The following is a 16237-nucleotide window of genomic DNA, read 5'->3' as shown; positions in this document are numbered from 1 at the left end:
TGGAAACACAATGAAGATGTGTTAAAATACAAAAAAAAAAACATTCAAATTAAAAGTACAGCATGCACCAACAGCATGAAAACAAAGTGTGTGATTGTTCTTTTCTTTTTCTAAATGTTGAGATTGGAAGCTGGTGGTATAAAAATGTTACAGACATTTTGAAAGTTGGCATATGTTTGGCTGTTGCATGAGCTTATCTCAGCCGAACAGTCAGGCATGAAGAGAACCATTGTCTGTTTGTATCTTGAAAACCTGTGAAGTTTCCCTGCCATATCATATCTATTGTTCATTACCAGTAATTGCTCTGACAAGAACAAGGTTGTGTGAAAGAGTTTTGAAACATGTACTGTATTTTGAAATAAATGAATATTGGATCTACTGCTTTGGCAGTATTGGCATATGAGGTGAGGGAATGAATAAAATATGCCTTCATGCTATTTTAGACTTTAGAATCAATTAAAGTGGCATTATGTGCATCTTACTGCACATAGTGTGTTTTCGTTTGCTGTGCATTTATTAAATGTGTTAAATTAACAATAATGCTGCATAAGTATTCGAAGTTGATGCTTTAGAAATAAAGAAATTGGACTTCTAAAATAATAGTTCAGTAATACTTCAGTCCCCTTTGCAGTGATCTCCCTTACCTGTAACTAGAGATTTCTGAAGTGGAAGGGAAGCAGATTTGACTTTTCTTAAAAAGACTACCCCGATCAAAATAAGAAAAGTCATATTTGGAAAGTTATTATTTCGTAATGGTAACAGGAAGAGTTTGGTATATGGGTTAAAAGCTATTATATTTCCTCCACCCTTTTTACACACCCATCTAGTTCAGCTAGATTTTTACTAGAAAAATGTGCATGATTTCACTTTAAGTAGTAAAATTTCAACATATAACTGACCAAATATCAGAATATTGTCATGTTCAAACTCCCAAGTCCAGGCAAACATTGCAGTTTGAATGACACAGTGTGTGTATGTATGTCATTTCTCAAACAATTCTTTGTGATAAATGACCAGCCCACATGTTCAACCAACCAGCCTAGTCCAGCCCTGCATGTGGAGGTGTGATGTACACCAGGGTTTTTTTTTTATTTCACTCAGCCAAACCAGAGTTATGCCCTTTGACTTTGTGAAAAATAATTTTAAAGATTTACTAGAAGTGTATTCAGTATCAGAAAGTATAAACAATTACCACATATTTAAGTAATTAACAGATTTATGCAAATTGGCAGTATCATGCATTAGGTTTAACCTTGAGCTTGCTGGTGGCAAATGATTTTTCCTTTGCAACACATCCGTTTTCTAGGATGCTATTGGTTGGTTTCCATGGATGCTGTTGACTGGTTTTCTGGGACGCTGTTGGCTGGTTTCCATGGATGCTGTTTGCTTGTTTCCTGGGACGCTGTTGGCTGGTTTTCTGGGATGCTGTTGGCTGGTTTCCATGGATGCTGTTGGCTGGTTTCCTGGGATGCTGTTGGCTGGTTTCCATGGATGCTGTTGGCTGGTTTCCTGAGATTGGCTGGTTTCCATGGATGCTGTTGGCTGGTTTCCTGGGATGCTGTTAGCTGGATTCCTGGGATGCTGTTGGCTGGTTTCCTGGGATGCTGTTGGCTGGTTTCCTGGGATGCTGTTGGCTGGTTTTCTGGGATGCTGTTGGGCTGGTTTCCTGGGATGCTGTTGGCTGGTTTCCTGGGTTGCTGTTGGCTGGTTTTCATGGATGCTGTTGGCTGGTTTTCTGGGATGCTGTTGGCTGGTTTCCTGGAATGCTGTTGGCTGGTTTCCTGGGATGCTTTTGGCTGGTTTTCTGGGATGCTGTTGGCTGGATTCCTGGGATGCTGTTGGCTGGTTTTCTGGGATGCTGTTGGCTGGATTCCTGGGATGCTGTTGGCTGGTTTCCTGGGATGCTGTTGGCTGGATTCCTGGGATGCTGTTGGCTGGTTTTCTGGGATGCTGTTGGCTGGATTCCTGGGATGCTGTTGGCTGGTTTTCTGGGATGCTGTTGGCTGGATTCCTGGGATGCTGTTGGCTGGTTTTCTGGGATGCTGTTGGCTGGATTCCTGGAATGATGTTGGCTGGTTTTCTGGGATGCTGTTGGCTGGTTTCCTGGGATGCTGTTGGCTGGTTTTCTGGGATGCTGTTGGCTGGTTTCCTGGGATGCTGTTGGCTGGTTTTCTTGGATGCTGTTGGTTGGTTTCCTGGGATGCTGTTGGCTGGATTCCTGGGATACTGTAGGCTGGTTTTCTAGGATGCTGTAGGCTGGAATCCTGGAATGCTGTTGGCTGGTTTTCTGGAATGCTGTTGGCTGGTTTTCTGGGATGCTGTTGGCTGGTTTCCTGGGATGCTTTTGGCTTGTTTTCATGGATGCTGTTAGCTGGTTCCCTTAGATGCTGTTGGCTTGTTTCCTAGGATGCTGTAGGCTTGTTCTTGTGAATGCTGTTGGCTGGTTTTCTGGGAAGCTGTTGGCTGGTTTCCTAGGATGCTGTTGGCTGGTTTCCTATGATGCTGTTGGCTGGTTTCCTGGGATGTTTTTGGCTGGTTCCCATGGATGCTGTAGGCTGGTTCCCTTTTACAATTGTGGCTTTTTCATTTCATATAATGCTGTTGGTTGGTTTTCTGGCACACTAGTGGCTGGTTTCCTTGAATACTAGTTTCCTGGAACACTGGTTAAATGAACTGATTACACCATCAAAATTGAAATACTGTCTAGAAAATGGTTTAACCGCTTTCTATCCAATCAGTGAGCAATAAACTTAGAATATCTTAGAAGCTGATTATGTAATCTTGTCTAGCTGCATTATTTCATAGGAAAAAATAAATGCACTATTTGCTCAATTTATAAATAACGGAAGAATCATGTGATCTTCTAACCATGAGAAATAGATCAGCTTTAAACTGGGTGTACATCTGTTTTACTGACAGTGCTTTTGAGCAGCCAAATTGGTTTGAATGTCTTCCAAAATATCATTAACAAAAATCAAAGATTGATAACACATGTTTGCCTTGTTGAGTCTGAAATCTGTTTTATATTGCTTGAAATATGTTTTCCTCAATACTGTTAATTTTACTTTTTGTGGTTTTCTTTGCCAGTATTTTCAGAAACAAAAGACAGAGTTAGATTGCCGCAACATAATATTTTTTATGTCATTGCAAACCAGATACAATCCCCCAATACAGTAACAGTACATCTACACCCATATCTTAGTGCAGCCAGTTTGACAGTAAACCCATATCTTAGTGCAGCCAGTTTGGCAGTAAACCCATATCTTAGTGCAGCCAGTTTGACAGTAAACCCATATCTTAGTGCAGCCAGTTTGGCAGTACACCCGTATCTTAGTGCAGCCAGTTTGGCAGTAAACCCGTATCTTAGTGCAGCCAGTTTGACAGTAAACCCGTATCTTAGTGCAGCCAGTTTGACAGTAAACCCGTATCTTAGTGCAGCCAGTTTGGCAGTAAACCCGTATCTTAGTGCAGCCAGTTTGGCAGTAAACCCATATCTTAGTGCAGCCAGTTTGGCAGTAAACCCATTTCTTAGTGCAGCCAGTTTGGCAGTAAACCCATATCTTAGTGCAGCCAGTTTGGCAGTAAACCCATATCTTAGTGCAGCCAGTTTGACAGTAAACCCATATCTTAGTGCAGCCAGTTTGACAGTAAACCCATATCTTAGTGCAGCCAGTATGACAGTAAACCCATATGTTAGTGCGGCCTGTTTAACAGTATGTCCATATCTTACTACAGTTAGTTTGACAGTACATCCAATTCTTAGTGCAGCCAGTTTAAGTTTGACAGTCCACCCATATCTTAGTATGGTTAGTTTGACAGTACATCCATATCTTAGTGCAGCCAGTTTAAGTTTGACAGTCCACCATATCATAGTACAGCCATTTTAACAGTCCACCCATATCTTAGGTCAGCAAGTTTGACAGTAGAACCATTCATCAGGGCAGCTATCTGTCAGTTCAACAAAACTTTTGATCAGCTTGTTTGTCTGTTTAGCTTGTTTGACATTTTGAGACATTGTTTAGCTTTAATTGCATTAAGTGTTAATAGTATAATTGCTTAAGTTCAGACCGGATAATTCAGTACAGCAAGTTTAAATATACAAGTACCCACCAATGCTGCGTAACAGTCCAGTAATTTTCTGGTGAGCCAGGTTGACAATGCAGTCTTCGGTTGACAATACAGTCCTCTGTCTGGTGAGACAGGTTGACACCCATATCTTAGTATGGTTAGTTTGACAGTACATCCATATCTTAGTGCAGCCAGTTTAAGTTTGACAGTCCACCCATATCATAGTACAGCCATTTTAACAGTCCACCCATATCTTAGGTCAGCAAGTTTGACAGTACATCCATATTTTATGTCAGCCAGTTTGACAGTAGAACCATTCGTCAGGGCAGCTATCTGTCAGTTCAACAAAACTATTGATCAGCTTGTTTGTCTGTTTAGCTTGTTTGACATTTTGAGACATTGTTTAGCTTTAATTGCATTAAGTGTTAATAGTATAATTGCTTAAGTTCAGACCGGATAATTCAGTACAGCAAGTTTAAATATACAAGTACCCACCAATGCTGCATAACAGTCCAGTAATTTTCTGGTGAGCCAGGTTGACAGTGCAGTCTTCGGTTGACAATGCAGTCCTCTGTCTGGTGAGACAGGTTGACAAAACAATCATCTGTCTGGTGAGCCGGGTAGTGTAATCCTCTGTCTGGTGAAACAAATTGACAGTGCAATCCTCTGTTGACAATGCAGTCATCTGTCTAAAGAGCTAAGGTGACAATGCAGTCCTCTGTTGACAATGCATTCCTCTGTCTGGTGAGCCAGGTTGACACTGCAGTCCTCTGTTGCAATATGGTGAGATAGGTTGACAATGCAATCATCTTTCTGGTGAGCCAGGTTGACAATGTAATCCTCTGACTGGTGAAACTGGTTGACAGTGTAATCCTTTGTTGACAATGCAGTCATCTGTCTATAGAGCCAAGGTGACAATGCAGTCCTCTGTGTGAAAAGACAGGTTGACAGTGCAGTCCTCTGTTGACAATGCATTCCTGTCTGGTGAGCCAGGTTGACACTGCAATCCTCTGTTGACATTGCAGTCCTCTGTTGACAATGTAGTCCTCTGTTGACAATGTCGTCCTCTGTCTAAAGAGCCAAGGTGAAAATGCAGTCCTCTGTTGACAATGCATTCCTCTGTCTGGTGAGCCAGGTTGACACTGCAATCATCTGTTGACATTGCAGTCCTCTGTTGACAGTGTAGTCCTCTGTTGACAATGTCGTCCTCTGTCTAAAGAGCCAAGATGACAGTGCAGTCCTCTGTTGACAATGCATTCCTCTGTCTGGTGAGCCAGGTTGACGCTGCAATCCTCTGTTGACATTGCAGTCCTCTGTTGACAATGTCGTCCTCTGTCTAAAGAGCCAAGATGACAGTGCAGTCCTCTGTTGACAATGCATTCCTCTGTCTGGTGAGCCAGGTTGACACTGCAATCCTCTGTTGACATTGCAGTCCTCTGTTGACAATGTAGTCCTCTGTTGACAATGTCGTCCTCTGTCTAAAGAACCAAGTTGACAATGCAGTCCTCTGTTGACAATGCAGTCCTCTGTTGACAATGCAGTCCTCTGTCTGGTGAGCCAGGTTGACACTGCAATCCTTTGTTGACAATGTAGTCCTCTGTTGACAATGTTGTCCTCTGTCTAAAGAACCAAGGTGACAATGCAGTCCTCTGTTGACAATGCATTCCTCTGTCTGGTGAGCCAGGTTGACACTGCAATTCTCTGTTGACATTGCAGTCCTCTGTTGACAGTGTAGTCCTCTGTTGACGATGTCATCCTCTGTCTAAAGAGCCAGGGTGACAATGCAGTCCTCTGTTGACAATGCAGTCCTCTGTCTGGTGAGCCAGGTTGATACTGCAATCCTCTGTTGACATTGCAGTCCTCTGTTGACAATGTAGTCCATTGTCTGGTGAACCATGTTGACAATGCAGTCCTCTATCTGACAAGCCAGGTTGACAATGCAATCCTCTGTTGACAATGCAAACCTCTGTCTGGTGAGCCAGGTTGAAAATTCAGTCCTCTCTTGACAAGGCAGTCAGTCCTGTCTGCTCAGCCAGGTCACCAATGTAGTCCTCTCTCTGGTGAGCAAAGTTGACAATGCAATCCTCTGTTGACAATGCTATCCTCTGGTGAGCCAGTTTGACACTGCAATCCTCTGTTGACATTGCAGTCCTCTGTTGACAGTGTAGTCCATTGTCTGGTGAACCATGTTGACAATGCAGTCCTCTATCTGACAAGCCAGGATGACAATGCAATCCTCTGTTGACAATGCAAACCTCTGTCTGGTGAGCCAGGTTGAAAATTCAATCCTCCGTTGACACGGCAGTCAGTCCTGTCTGCTCAGCCAGGTCACCAATGCAGTCCTCTCTCTGGTGAGCAAAGTTGACAATGCAATCCTCTGTTGACAATGCCATCCTCTGGTGAGCCAGGTTGACACTGCAATCCTCTGTTGACATTGCAGTCCTCTGTTGACAGTGTAGTCCTCTGTTGACAATGTCATCCTCTGTCTAAAAAGCCAGGTCGACAATGCAGTCTTTTGTCTGGTGAGCCGGATTGTCAGTGCAGTCCACCGTCTTGTGAGCCAGGTCGACAATGCAGTCTTGTGTCTGGTGAGCCAGGTTGTCAATGCAATCCTCTGTTGACAATGCTGTTTTTGTCTGGTGAGACAGGTTGACAATGCAGTTTTGTGTCTGGTGAGCCAGATTGTCAATGCAGTCCACCGTCCTGTGAGCCAGGTTGTCAAGGCAGTCCACTGTCTTGTCAGCCAGGTCGACAATGCAGTCTTGTGTCTGGTGAGCCAGATTGTCAATGCAGTCCACCTTCTTGTCAGCCAGGTCGACAATGCAGTCTTGTGTCTGGTGAGCCAGGTTGTCAATGCAATCCTCTGTTGACAATGCAGTCCTCTGTCTGGTGAGCCAGGTTGACATTGCAATCCTTCTGATCAGTACCTGGAGAATGCTTGGTCATATGGGACATGTGTATTAACTTTAGACTGAAAAATGGTTAGAAAACTCTTCTTTAGTGTATAGAATGATTGCATGTGGTATATAGATTACCCGTATTGTTTTTAGGGTCAGTTGGTGTTAGGGGCTGAAATGGTTTCAGGGTCATTACTTTAAGGCAAATGGTCAACAACACAGCATACTACTTACCTGTCCATCTCAGAAAGGGAGGAAGACCATGTGAGGTTTTTTTTAAAATGCCAAAGTACATGTAATATATAAATGCATTATTCATGTGATATGAATGGTTTCCTTAATACATGTTATTTTTGGCCAAAAGTATAAAATACATATGTAAACTTAAAATGTTTCTGAGTATTCTGATATCATTGTTAAGTATTTATTCTGTCATCTGTCAGAAATGATATTTAAAAAAATGACAAAGTGGAATTGTTATGATAAATGTACTCCTCTAATACCGTGTTCACACTAGCAGATAGGTTTTATATTTTTATCAGGCACTAATTGGCTATAATTGGTATCTGACATTTAAAACTCATAAAAATATAATCTAGTTTGTGTCCACACTATGCAAAGAAATGTGATTTAAATATATACATGCAATGTTGGAAGTTAACAAATATTTTGAAATAAGCAAAAAAGGTTACAAAGAAGGAGGCTAACAGAAACAAGAAGGAGTCATCAATGTTTAAACTTCTGTGTTCATCTAAGAGTTTCTGTTCATTCCATCTATAGTCCATTTTGAGCATCAGCATGACTCCATATCGTAATTTAATGTTTTTGTTTCATCAACACTCCAATTACTTTTGCCGACCATAGCATCAATTGTTTGTTTCAAAAGTGAAACACATGGTATTCTTCCACCAAAAGGTAAGATCTGCGGATTTGGGATTGTAAAACCAGTTATAACTCACATTTGCGTTCACACTTGTAAAATAATGTAGTATTACTTTTTAATATAGTATTAAAACCACCTCCCGAGGTAGTTTTAATGCTACATTACAGAAACCACTTGACCTTTACATAATTCACGGTTTACACTACATATAGTGTGGACGCAAACGAGTTTAAAAAATAAACCCAAGTTAATATAGGATTAAAAACGTAGTCTGAACACGGTATAAATGTATATGAATGAAGAAATAGAATGCCTTTCAGTTTACAAGTTGCCTCTCCTTTGGTCACTTTTTATCACTGACAGAGGCTTTAAATTCCAAGAATAAAGTGTGTTTTACGTCTTAAATTTGTAATCAGTTCCACCGGCCTTATAAAGAAGAAAAACTCAAGGTCAAGGTCTTGTCTTCAATTCAAGTGTAGATAGCATATATTGTTCGGTAAGGTCAAGGTTATATTTATTATAATGCCTAAACTGTTTTAATGTAAGAAAATTTTTGGCATGAATATTCTTCGCTGGGCAGGGGAAACTGTGGTTCCTGTATATGAAAGAAGAATATTTGTTCAGTTTCGTGCTGAGGTTGTATCGTAGGGTAGGTATATGATGTATGCTGCCTTAGTCAATGTTTGAAACAAATTTTGTTCTCTGTGATTTGTGTGCTGTAATTCATGTTTACTGCCATCTTGCATGACAACAATCATTTTTTTTGCATGGTCTTGATGAGAAACTTTTCTGTCTGATGCAAGCATAGCTATTTCATAGACCTTTAAACTAGGCATGTCAGAAGTCTGAATTTTTTGTTTTTTATGGAGACATTCTATTACAAAATGAATGATATCAGACCTAGAGAAGATTTTCCATAGATGGAAGTAATAAAATATTTTGTATTGAATTACAGATAAGTAGATATTGAATGGGTTTTAAGCTCACCCGTACCTCATCATGGTTAACATTTTGTACTGTTTAATGATAACACTCTGGAAGTCACAATTTTTGCCCCATCTTAATGAAACTTGGTCAGAATGTTACCCTTGTTAAAATCTTCAACAGTTTCCTTACTGGGTCACCTAGGGTCAGATACTTAAGGTCACTAGGTCGTTTAACAGGAAAACCATGTTAACACTGCAGAGGCTACATTTTCTATCACATCTTCATAAAACGTTGCAGGAATAATTCTTTCCATGAAATCTAGGTCAGATTCTGAACTAGGATATATATTATCAAAAACCAGGTCACTAGGTCATATCCTAGAAAAATCTTATTTACCTTGTGGAGGCACATTTTCTACTCGATCATCATAAATCTTTGTCAGTGTTTGTATCAATGATTACTGAGAGTATTTATTATTCTTTTAAAGCAGGGATGGTTGTGGGGTCATGTATATAGGGGTATACGGTAAACTAAAGTGACCTCACAAAAGTGTGTTAAGTCACAATCTTTCTATGAAGAGCAAATTAATAATTATGAATAAAACTTGTTTTTAAGGTTTTGAAAGACTTTTGAAAGTTGATTTCCCATAATCTAAAGGGAGTTAATCAAAAAGATTTAATTTTGATCAGACTGATTTTTAGCTGTTTAAATATTCAAGTCAGCTCTAGAACTTTGAGCAAACAATAAATAAAGATAAGGGAATTATACTGTTATTATATGTGCAGCATACTTTAAACAAGCATGGTAATGGTGAGCCTTTAATACCCATTTTGAAAATCATTTTGTAAAAGGGTGATTTGTCAATTTTGTCATGTCCTGAATTGGAACTCCTTATTTTGATAAATTAAAGTTGTTAAAATTCCTTCTAGGAATGATAGCCAATTTTATACCTTTGACATTCTGGCAGACTTTTTAATTAGAAATGGCGCCAACCTGTTAACTTTGTACTTTTCTCATTAGGGACATGTAAGTACAAAGAGACATGCTGCAGCATTGATTAACCCCCGGTTTATTACTTTGCTACATTTGAATGATTGGGGTTGACAAGCAATTTTAGGCTCATTATGGCATTAGGGAAATTTGTGGGGGTTAGCCTGAATTATGTGGCAGTAATTTCTTTAAATTAGCTCAAATCTTTGACAGTATTAGCCTGTAATGAGTTTAGTTGTGAGAAAAAAGGTGTTTTAGGATACAGCACAGAGCCTCTCGCAATTCTGTTAAAACAAAAAAGTTGATTTTACAAGCAGTGTGCAGGGAATTTTAAATGGAAGAAAAAAAAGGTGCATTCAAAGAAATTTCTTGGTTTTGAATGCTGGAACAGGTATGCAGTCTTTAGTTTTATTTCTGTAATATTTGAGTGAATTAAACGCTATGTATTAAGTTCTTTATTGCTGGAAATGTGTCTGATATGTAGACATTATTTGTAGTGTGTGCTGTTGTTTTTTTAGCTCACCTGTCACAAAGTGACAAGGTGAGCTTTTGTGATCGCGCGGCGTCCGTCGTCCGTCGTCCGTCCGTCCGTGCGTGCGTGCGTCCGTAAACTTTTGCTTGTGACCACTCTAGAGGTCACATTTTTCATGGGATCTTTATGAAAGTTGGTCAGAATGTTCACCTTGATGATATCTAGGTCAAGTTCGAAACTGGGTCACGTGCCATCAAAAACTAGGTCAGTAGGTCTAAAAATAGAAAAACCTTGTGACCTCTCTAGAGGCCATATATTTCACAAGATCTTCATGAAAATTGGTCAGAATGTTCACCTTGATGATATCTAGGTCAAGTTCGAAACTGGGTCACGTGGGGTCAAAAACTAGGTCAGTAGGTCTAAAAATAGAAAAACCTTGTGACCTCTCTAGAGGCCATATTTTTCATGAGATCTTCATGAATATTGGTCAGAATGTTCACCTTGATGATATCTAGGTCAAGTTCGAAAGTGGGTCACGTGGGGTCAAAAACTAGGTCATTAGGTCTAAAAATAGAAAAACCTTTTGACCTCTCTAGAGGCCATATTTCTCAATGGATCTTAATGAAAATTGGTCAGAATGTTCACCTTGATGATATCTAGGTCAAGTTCGAAACTGGGTCACGTGGGGGTAAAAACTAGGTCAGTAGATCTAAAAATAGGAAAACCTTGTGACCTCTCTAGAGGCCATATTTTTCATGAGATCTTCATGAATATTGGTCAGAATGTTCACCTTGATGATATCTAGGTCAAGTTCAATACTGGGTCATGTTGGATCAAAAACTAGGTCAGTAGGTCTAAAAATAGGAAAACCTTGTGACCTCTCTAGAGGCCATATTTCTCAATGGATCTTCATGAAAATTGGTCAGAATGTTCACCTTGATGATATCTAGGTTAAGTTCGAAACTTGGTCACATGCGGTCAAAAACTAGGTCAGTAGGTCTAAAAATAGAAAAACCTTGTGACCTCTCTAGAGGCCATATTTTTCAATGGATCTTCAGGAAAATTGGTCAGAATGTTTACCTTGATGATATCTAGATCAAGTTCGAAACTGGGTCTCATGGGGTTAAAAACTAGGTCAGTAGATCTAAAAATAGAAAAACCTTGTGACCTCTCTAGAGGCCATATTTTTCATGAGATCTTCATGAATATTGGTCAGAATGTTCACCTTGATGATATCTAGGTCAGGTTCGAAACTGGGTCACGTGGGGTCAAAAACTAGGTCAGTAGGTCTAAAAATAGAAAAACTTTTTGACCTCTCTAGAGGCCATATTTCTCAATGGATCTTCATGAAAACTGGTGAGAATGTTCAGCTTGATGATATCTAGGTCAGGTTTGTAACTGGGTCATGTGCGGTCATAAACTAGGTCAGTAGGTCGAAAAATAGAAAAAGCTTGTGACCTCTCTAGAGGCCATATTTTTCACGAGATCTTCATGAAAATTGATGAGAATGTTCACCTTGATGATATCTAGGTCAAGTTTAAAAGTGGGTCACGTGCCTTCAAAAACTAGGTCATTAGGTCAAATAATAGAAAAAGCTTGTGACCTCTCTAGAGGCCATATTTTTCAATGGATCTTCATGAAAATTGGTCAGAATTTTTTATCTTGATGATATCTAGGTCACATGTGCTCAAAAACTAGGTCACTATGTCAAATAATAGAAATAATGACGTCATACTCAGTTCAACACTGGGTCTTGTGGGGATAGGTGAGCGATTCAGGACCATCATGGTCCTCTTGTTTTTTATTTCTTTTTAGTGGGGAGAGGGAGGGTAGTAGATAACACTGAGAAAAAAAGAATTATTAAGATATATATCCATGACTTTGCAGCGATAATTATTTAGATTAATGAGAATATTAAGATTTGCCTATATTTATAAAATAGCAGTTCAGTTGTTTTCATGAAAAACAAAGTGAGACTTCAGATCAGGATTCAGTGTTTGCCCATCACCGATGTGGGTTCGAGCCTTGCTCATGGCGTTGAAAGCTTCATGTGTAGAAGCCATCCAGCTGGCTTATGGAAGGCCGTATAATGGTTCTACCCAGGTGCGAGGCCGTGATGAAATAATGCATGGATGGGCACCTTGGGTCTTCCTCCATCATCTTAAGCTGAAAAGTCGCCATATGACCTGTCATTGTGCCTGGGTTGACGTTAAACCCAACAAAATTGAATGAAAGTTTTCAGTATATATATAAGTGAAAGCCCTAACAGAAAAACGGCTTCAATTAAAATTCATTTCCGGTTTGGTGTATATGTGCAGTGGCTTTAAGTCACATTGATTCAACTGTTCAAGTGTTAGTATACCTATGAATTAATAAATCTTTTAAATGATAAAATCTTCAACTAACAGCTATTGTTGTTTGTTGTAATAATTTAACACAATGCAAATATTTCATGCGTAGCATGTTAGAATGCATATTAATGCAACAATGTAACGTTTTACAAAATGTTGCTAGTAAGATCTTTCTTGAAAACTTTTGAGAAAACTGATTTGGAATCACAGCGGGTTTGAGCCCTACTATGGCCACCCAGCACTCTACCCGGGTGTCCGATGCCCTTATGGACACCTGGAGTCACTAGTGGAAATTCACTGTATGACCAGCATTGTGTTGTTGTTACTTAAAATCTCAACAAAACAAAAGAAGACAAAAAAAAATGATAAAATGTAATAATTCCGGTTATCTTTGGCTCAGTTGCCTCCCTTGCACGCCAACACAACCACCAGGTCGGTAATAAAATAGCTGATATCTGGGAAACCTTCACTCATCCACTTTGATGTTTGGGAAGCAGTTCAAATATTCTACTAATATTGTTTGGGAAGAATTTTTTCAAGTTTTACTGTTCCAGGTTGTTGTTTATATTTTGTCAAAACTTCAAAGCAGACATTTTTATAATATCCTTGACTCAGATGAATACCGCCTGTTCGGGATAACCTGTCAATTTAGCATATCAACTTGAAACATAATTATTTTTCATTATCATAACTAGTGGCAATGGTAACTCATAAAATGAAATATAGATGATTTTCTTTGTAATTAAGTGGTTTGCCCATAATTGTATGGAATAATAGTAGTTGTGTTTGTGTTGATCTGTAGTATTGATCTGCATAACTGACAGATTATCTTGAATGGTTAGTATTTACCTCTATTTGTCTGAAACTGATTTTTTTTTCTGACACAGCTGTATGTAATTTTTTTTTAGACAGTTTATGTTACAATTATGTTGGATGAAAATGTTTTATTTATGAGATAACTCAATTTGAATTAAATTTAAAACTGTTTCATCTTGAAAAAAAAATAGTTTTAGAGAGTAAATGATGATTTCTTTCAGATTTTAATCTCTTACAGATACAGAACATATCAAAATACCAATTATTTCTACTGGAAAAAAAGCCTTTAAACTTTCCTTTTGATGCCTTAGAAAAGCAAAAAAAAAAAAGGTTTGAAGACTTTTATACCATGGTGTGTCATCCATGTGTCAACATTTCCTTTTAACAGTTTCTGCTACTAAACTCTGATGGAATTCAATCAAATTTAGACTGACTAAAAATGTCCACATTTTAGCCCCTTAGTTGGCTTTGTAACATGTACTTGTTGGAATTTGTCCAGATTTGGCTGTGACCGGCCTTAGGTGGTAGGTGTTCAAAATATTGAATAATAACTCTTGCTTATGATTGGCCAGTCCAGTGTATGTGCAATAACCCGATCTCATAAAAACAAATGCATTCTGCAGCTTCTCAGTTTGTTTATATAAAGGGACCTGTCAGAATTTCTTTTTTTTTTTAGAAACAGAAAGATAGCAAATGATATTAGATATCAGATATGATAAAGCAGTATTCTAATCAAAGAACAGCTAAGTTCGGGAAGTTCCGTATATTTTATATCAAATTTCAGTTGCATGTCAAATGCTTCTGAGAATTTGCTACAACACTTCCTTGACTAAAATAATCTTAGTGTAAATATGTTGTAGATTAAAATATTCCTAGAAAGACAGAATCACTTCAGAGTTTTGGTCTGTTGTAATTACTAACAAAAGGAAGCCATATATCTGTAGGCATGTGTATTCAAGAGTTAAGATTTGTATGAATTGATAGCTTAGAAAATTCTTTGTGCATGGGGAGGAGAATAAAACCTCTCTTTTGAAACTGGAATTAGTTGTATAGTCGAGATTTTTGGTTAAGGCTGGACAATGTTTCACAGTTCTGTCATTACACACAAGTTTTTTCAAGGGCTGAATGGGGAACTGTTACTGTCCTAACTCCATGATTTGATATGAGTTATGCCAGTTTTCTGTTCAACTCTCAGTTTGTGTAAAAAACAACACTGCTATAATAGACTTTGGAAGCAAGAACACATCCAATAAAAATAAAGGCAGACTCAATTCATGAGATGTAATGTAATGTGCTACACCTCACATCACACTGGCTTAACTGGAACTCTTAGTATACTGTGACTATTGAATGGAATCCATGATCCGAAAGGACCAGAAAATATAACGTATGGGAAGACTCATGATGCTGCTGTTGATGTAGTTAATAAAACCAAAAACTACAATAGTTAATAAAACCAAAAACTACAATAGGTTTACCATAGCTACTGTTAGAATATCAGGATTATCAAAGAAAGAAGAATAGTATGTAAAGTGCCATTAAAAGTGTTTATCATGAAAAGGTGCTGTATAAATCAGGTATAGTATTATTAAATAGATCCTAGCAGTCATCATTGAATTGTTACAGTAAACTAATTTTGGAACTATGGTTGCTTTACAGGAGCATGTGTATGCAAAGACAGGTTTAATAGTAACTTTGGGACTATAGTTGTGTTACATGAAGATGGTTGTGATAGAAAATTAACATGGAGACTGTTGTTCTGTTTACAGGAGCATGTATACGAAGAGATGGGGATGTTCAAGATGTTAACATCTGTATATAATGTATATGGACATGTGGACAAGCATATAACTGTGGTAAGTGGCCATTTACTCTTATTTTCTCATTATAATACAATCAGTTTGACAAATTGTGGCAAATTGCTGAATCGTTTTAATATTACTGTATTCTTGCGGATATATTTATTTCTACTATAATATATGATGGTATTTATTTAAGGATTGAATGTTACTTCTTCCTTTTAAAATCAGTTATATACCAGTTCAAACCAAAATTCTTGACTTCATAAACATAAAATACAGTTGAAACTCTATATTTCCAACTCGCTTGTCTCAGACTTTTCGGCTATCTCGAAGACATTTTTCGAGCCCCGTCCTGAGTCCTGAAAACACGTACTTAAAATATCCTTTTCTGTCGAATTTCCGTAATCTCGAAGTAAAATGCTGGAACCTTTGGAATTCGAATACGAATTTCAACTGTATGAAAAATTCCAAGGTCAAGTCTTTAATCATGATGAACAGTGATGTTTCTTCAGCCAGACAATCTGATAATTCACTGTTTAAGACATAAACAAACATAATTGCACAATAGATATTTCAAACAATGATGTTGTTTATATTTACCTGTCCAATTCTGCAACAGGACTATAGCTTAATACAGAAAAAAAAAATAGCTGGGAAAATACCGGATGTCTGCATTTTTGCAGCGCATCTGTTAACTTTCTTGAGAACAACACCAGTATTCTAAGTGCATAGTGCAAAAATGGGCTATCAGTAGGCAGATAACCTCTTTTTGCCTTGCACCTAAATTCTTAAAGTTAATGGGGATAGGTACCAGTTCATTGTTTGTCAAGCTTACTCTAGGATTGATTGGGATTTCCAAATTACAGAAAACCATTTTTAGCTCATCTGATTTTTTGAAAAAAAATGATGAGTTATTGTCATCACTTGAGCGGTTGTCGGCGTCGGCGTCGGCGTTGCCTGGTTAAGTTATATGTTTAGGTCAGCTTTTCTCCTAAACTATCAAAGCTATTGCTTTGAAACTTGGAATACTT

The 16237-nt window shown here is 38.4% G+C and overlaps 1 protein-coding gene across 1 annotated transcript in view; it reads left to right on the top strand.

Annotated features, from left to right (window-relative positions):
* The window catches only part of LOC123531250 (polycystin-1-like), a 243770-nt gene that overhangs the window by 97513 nt on the left and 130020 nt on the right, over window positions 1–16237 (top strand). Inside the window, exon 7 of the mRNA XM_053518239.1 lies at window positions 15174–15260. Within this exon, the coding sequence (XP_053374214.1) occupies window positions 15174–15260 (87 nt within the window). The remainder of the gene's footprint in view (window positions 1–15173; window positions 15261–16237) is intronic.

The sequence above is a fragment of the Mercenaria mercenaria genome, chromosome 11 (assembly GCF_021730395.1).
Source record: "Mercenaria mercenaria strain notata chromosome 11, MADL_Memer_1, whole genome shotgun sequence".
Classification (NCBI taxonomy): Eukaryota; Metazoa; Mollusca; class Bivalvia; order Venerida; family Veneridae; genus Mercenaria; species Mercenaria mercenaria.
Note: the sequence above shows the minus strand (reverse complement) of the source record. Positions and strands in the feature narration are given on the sequence as shown.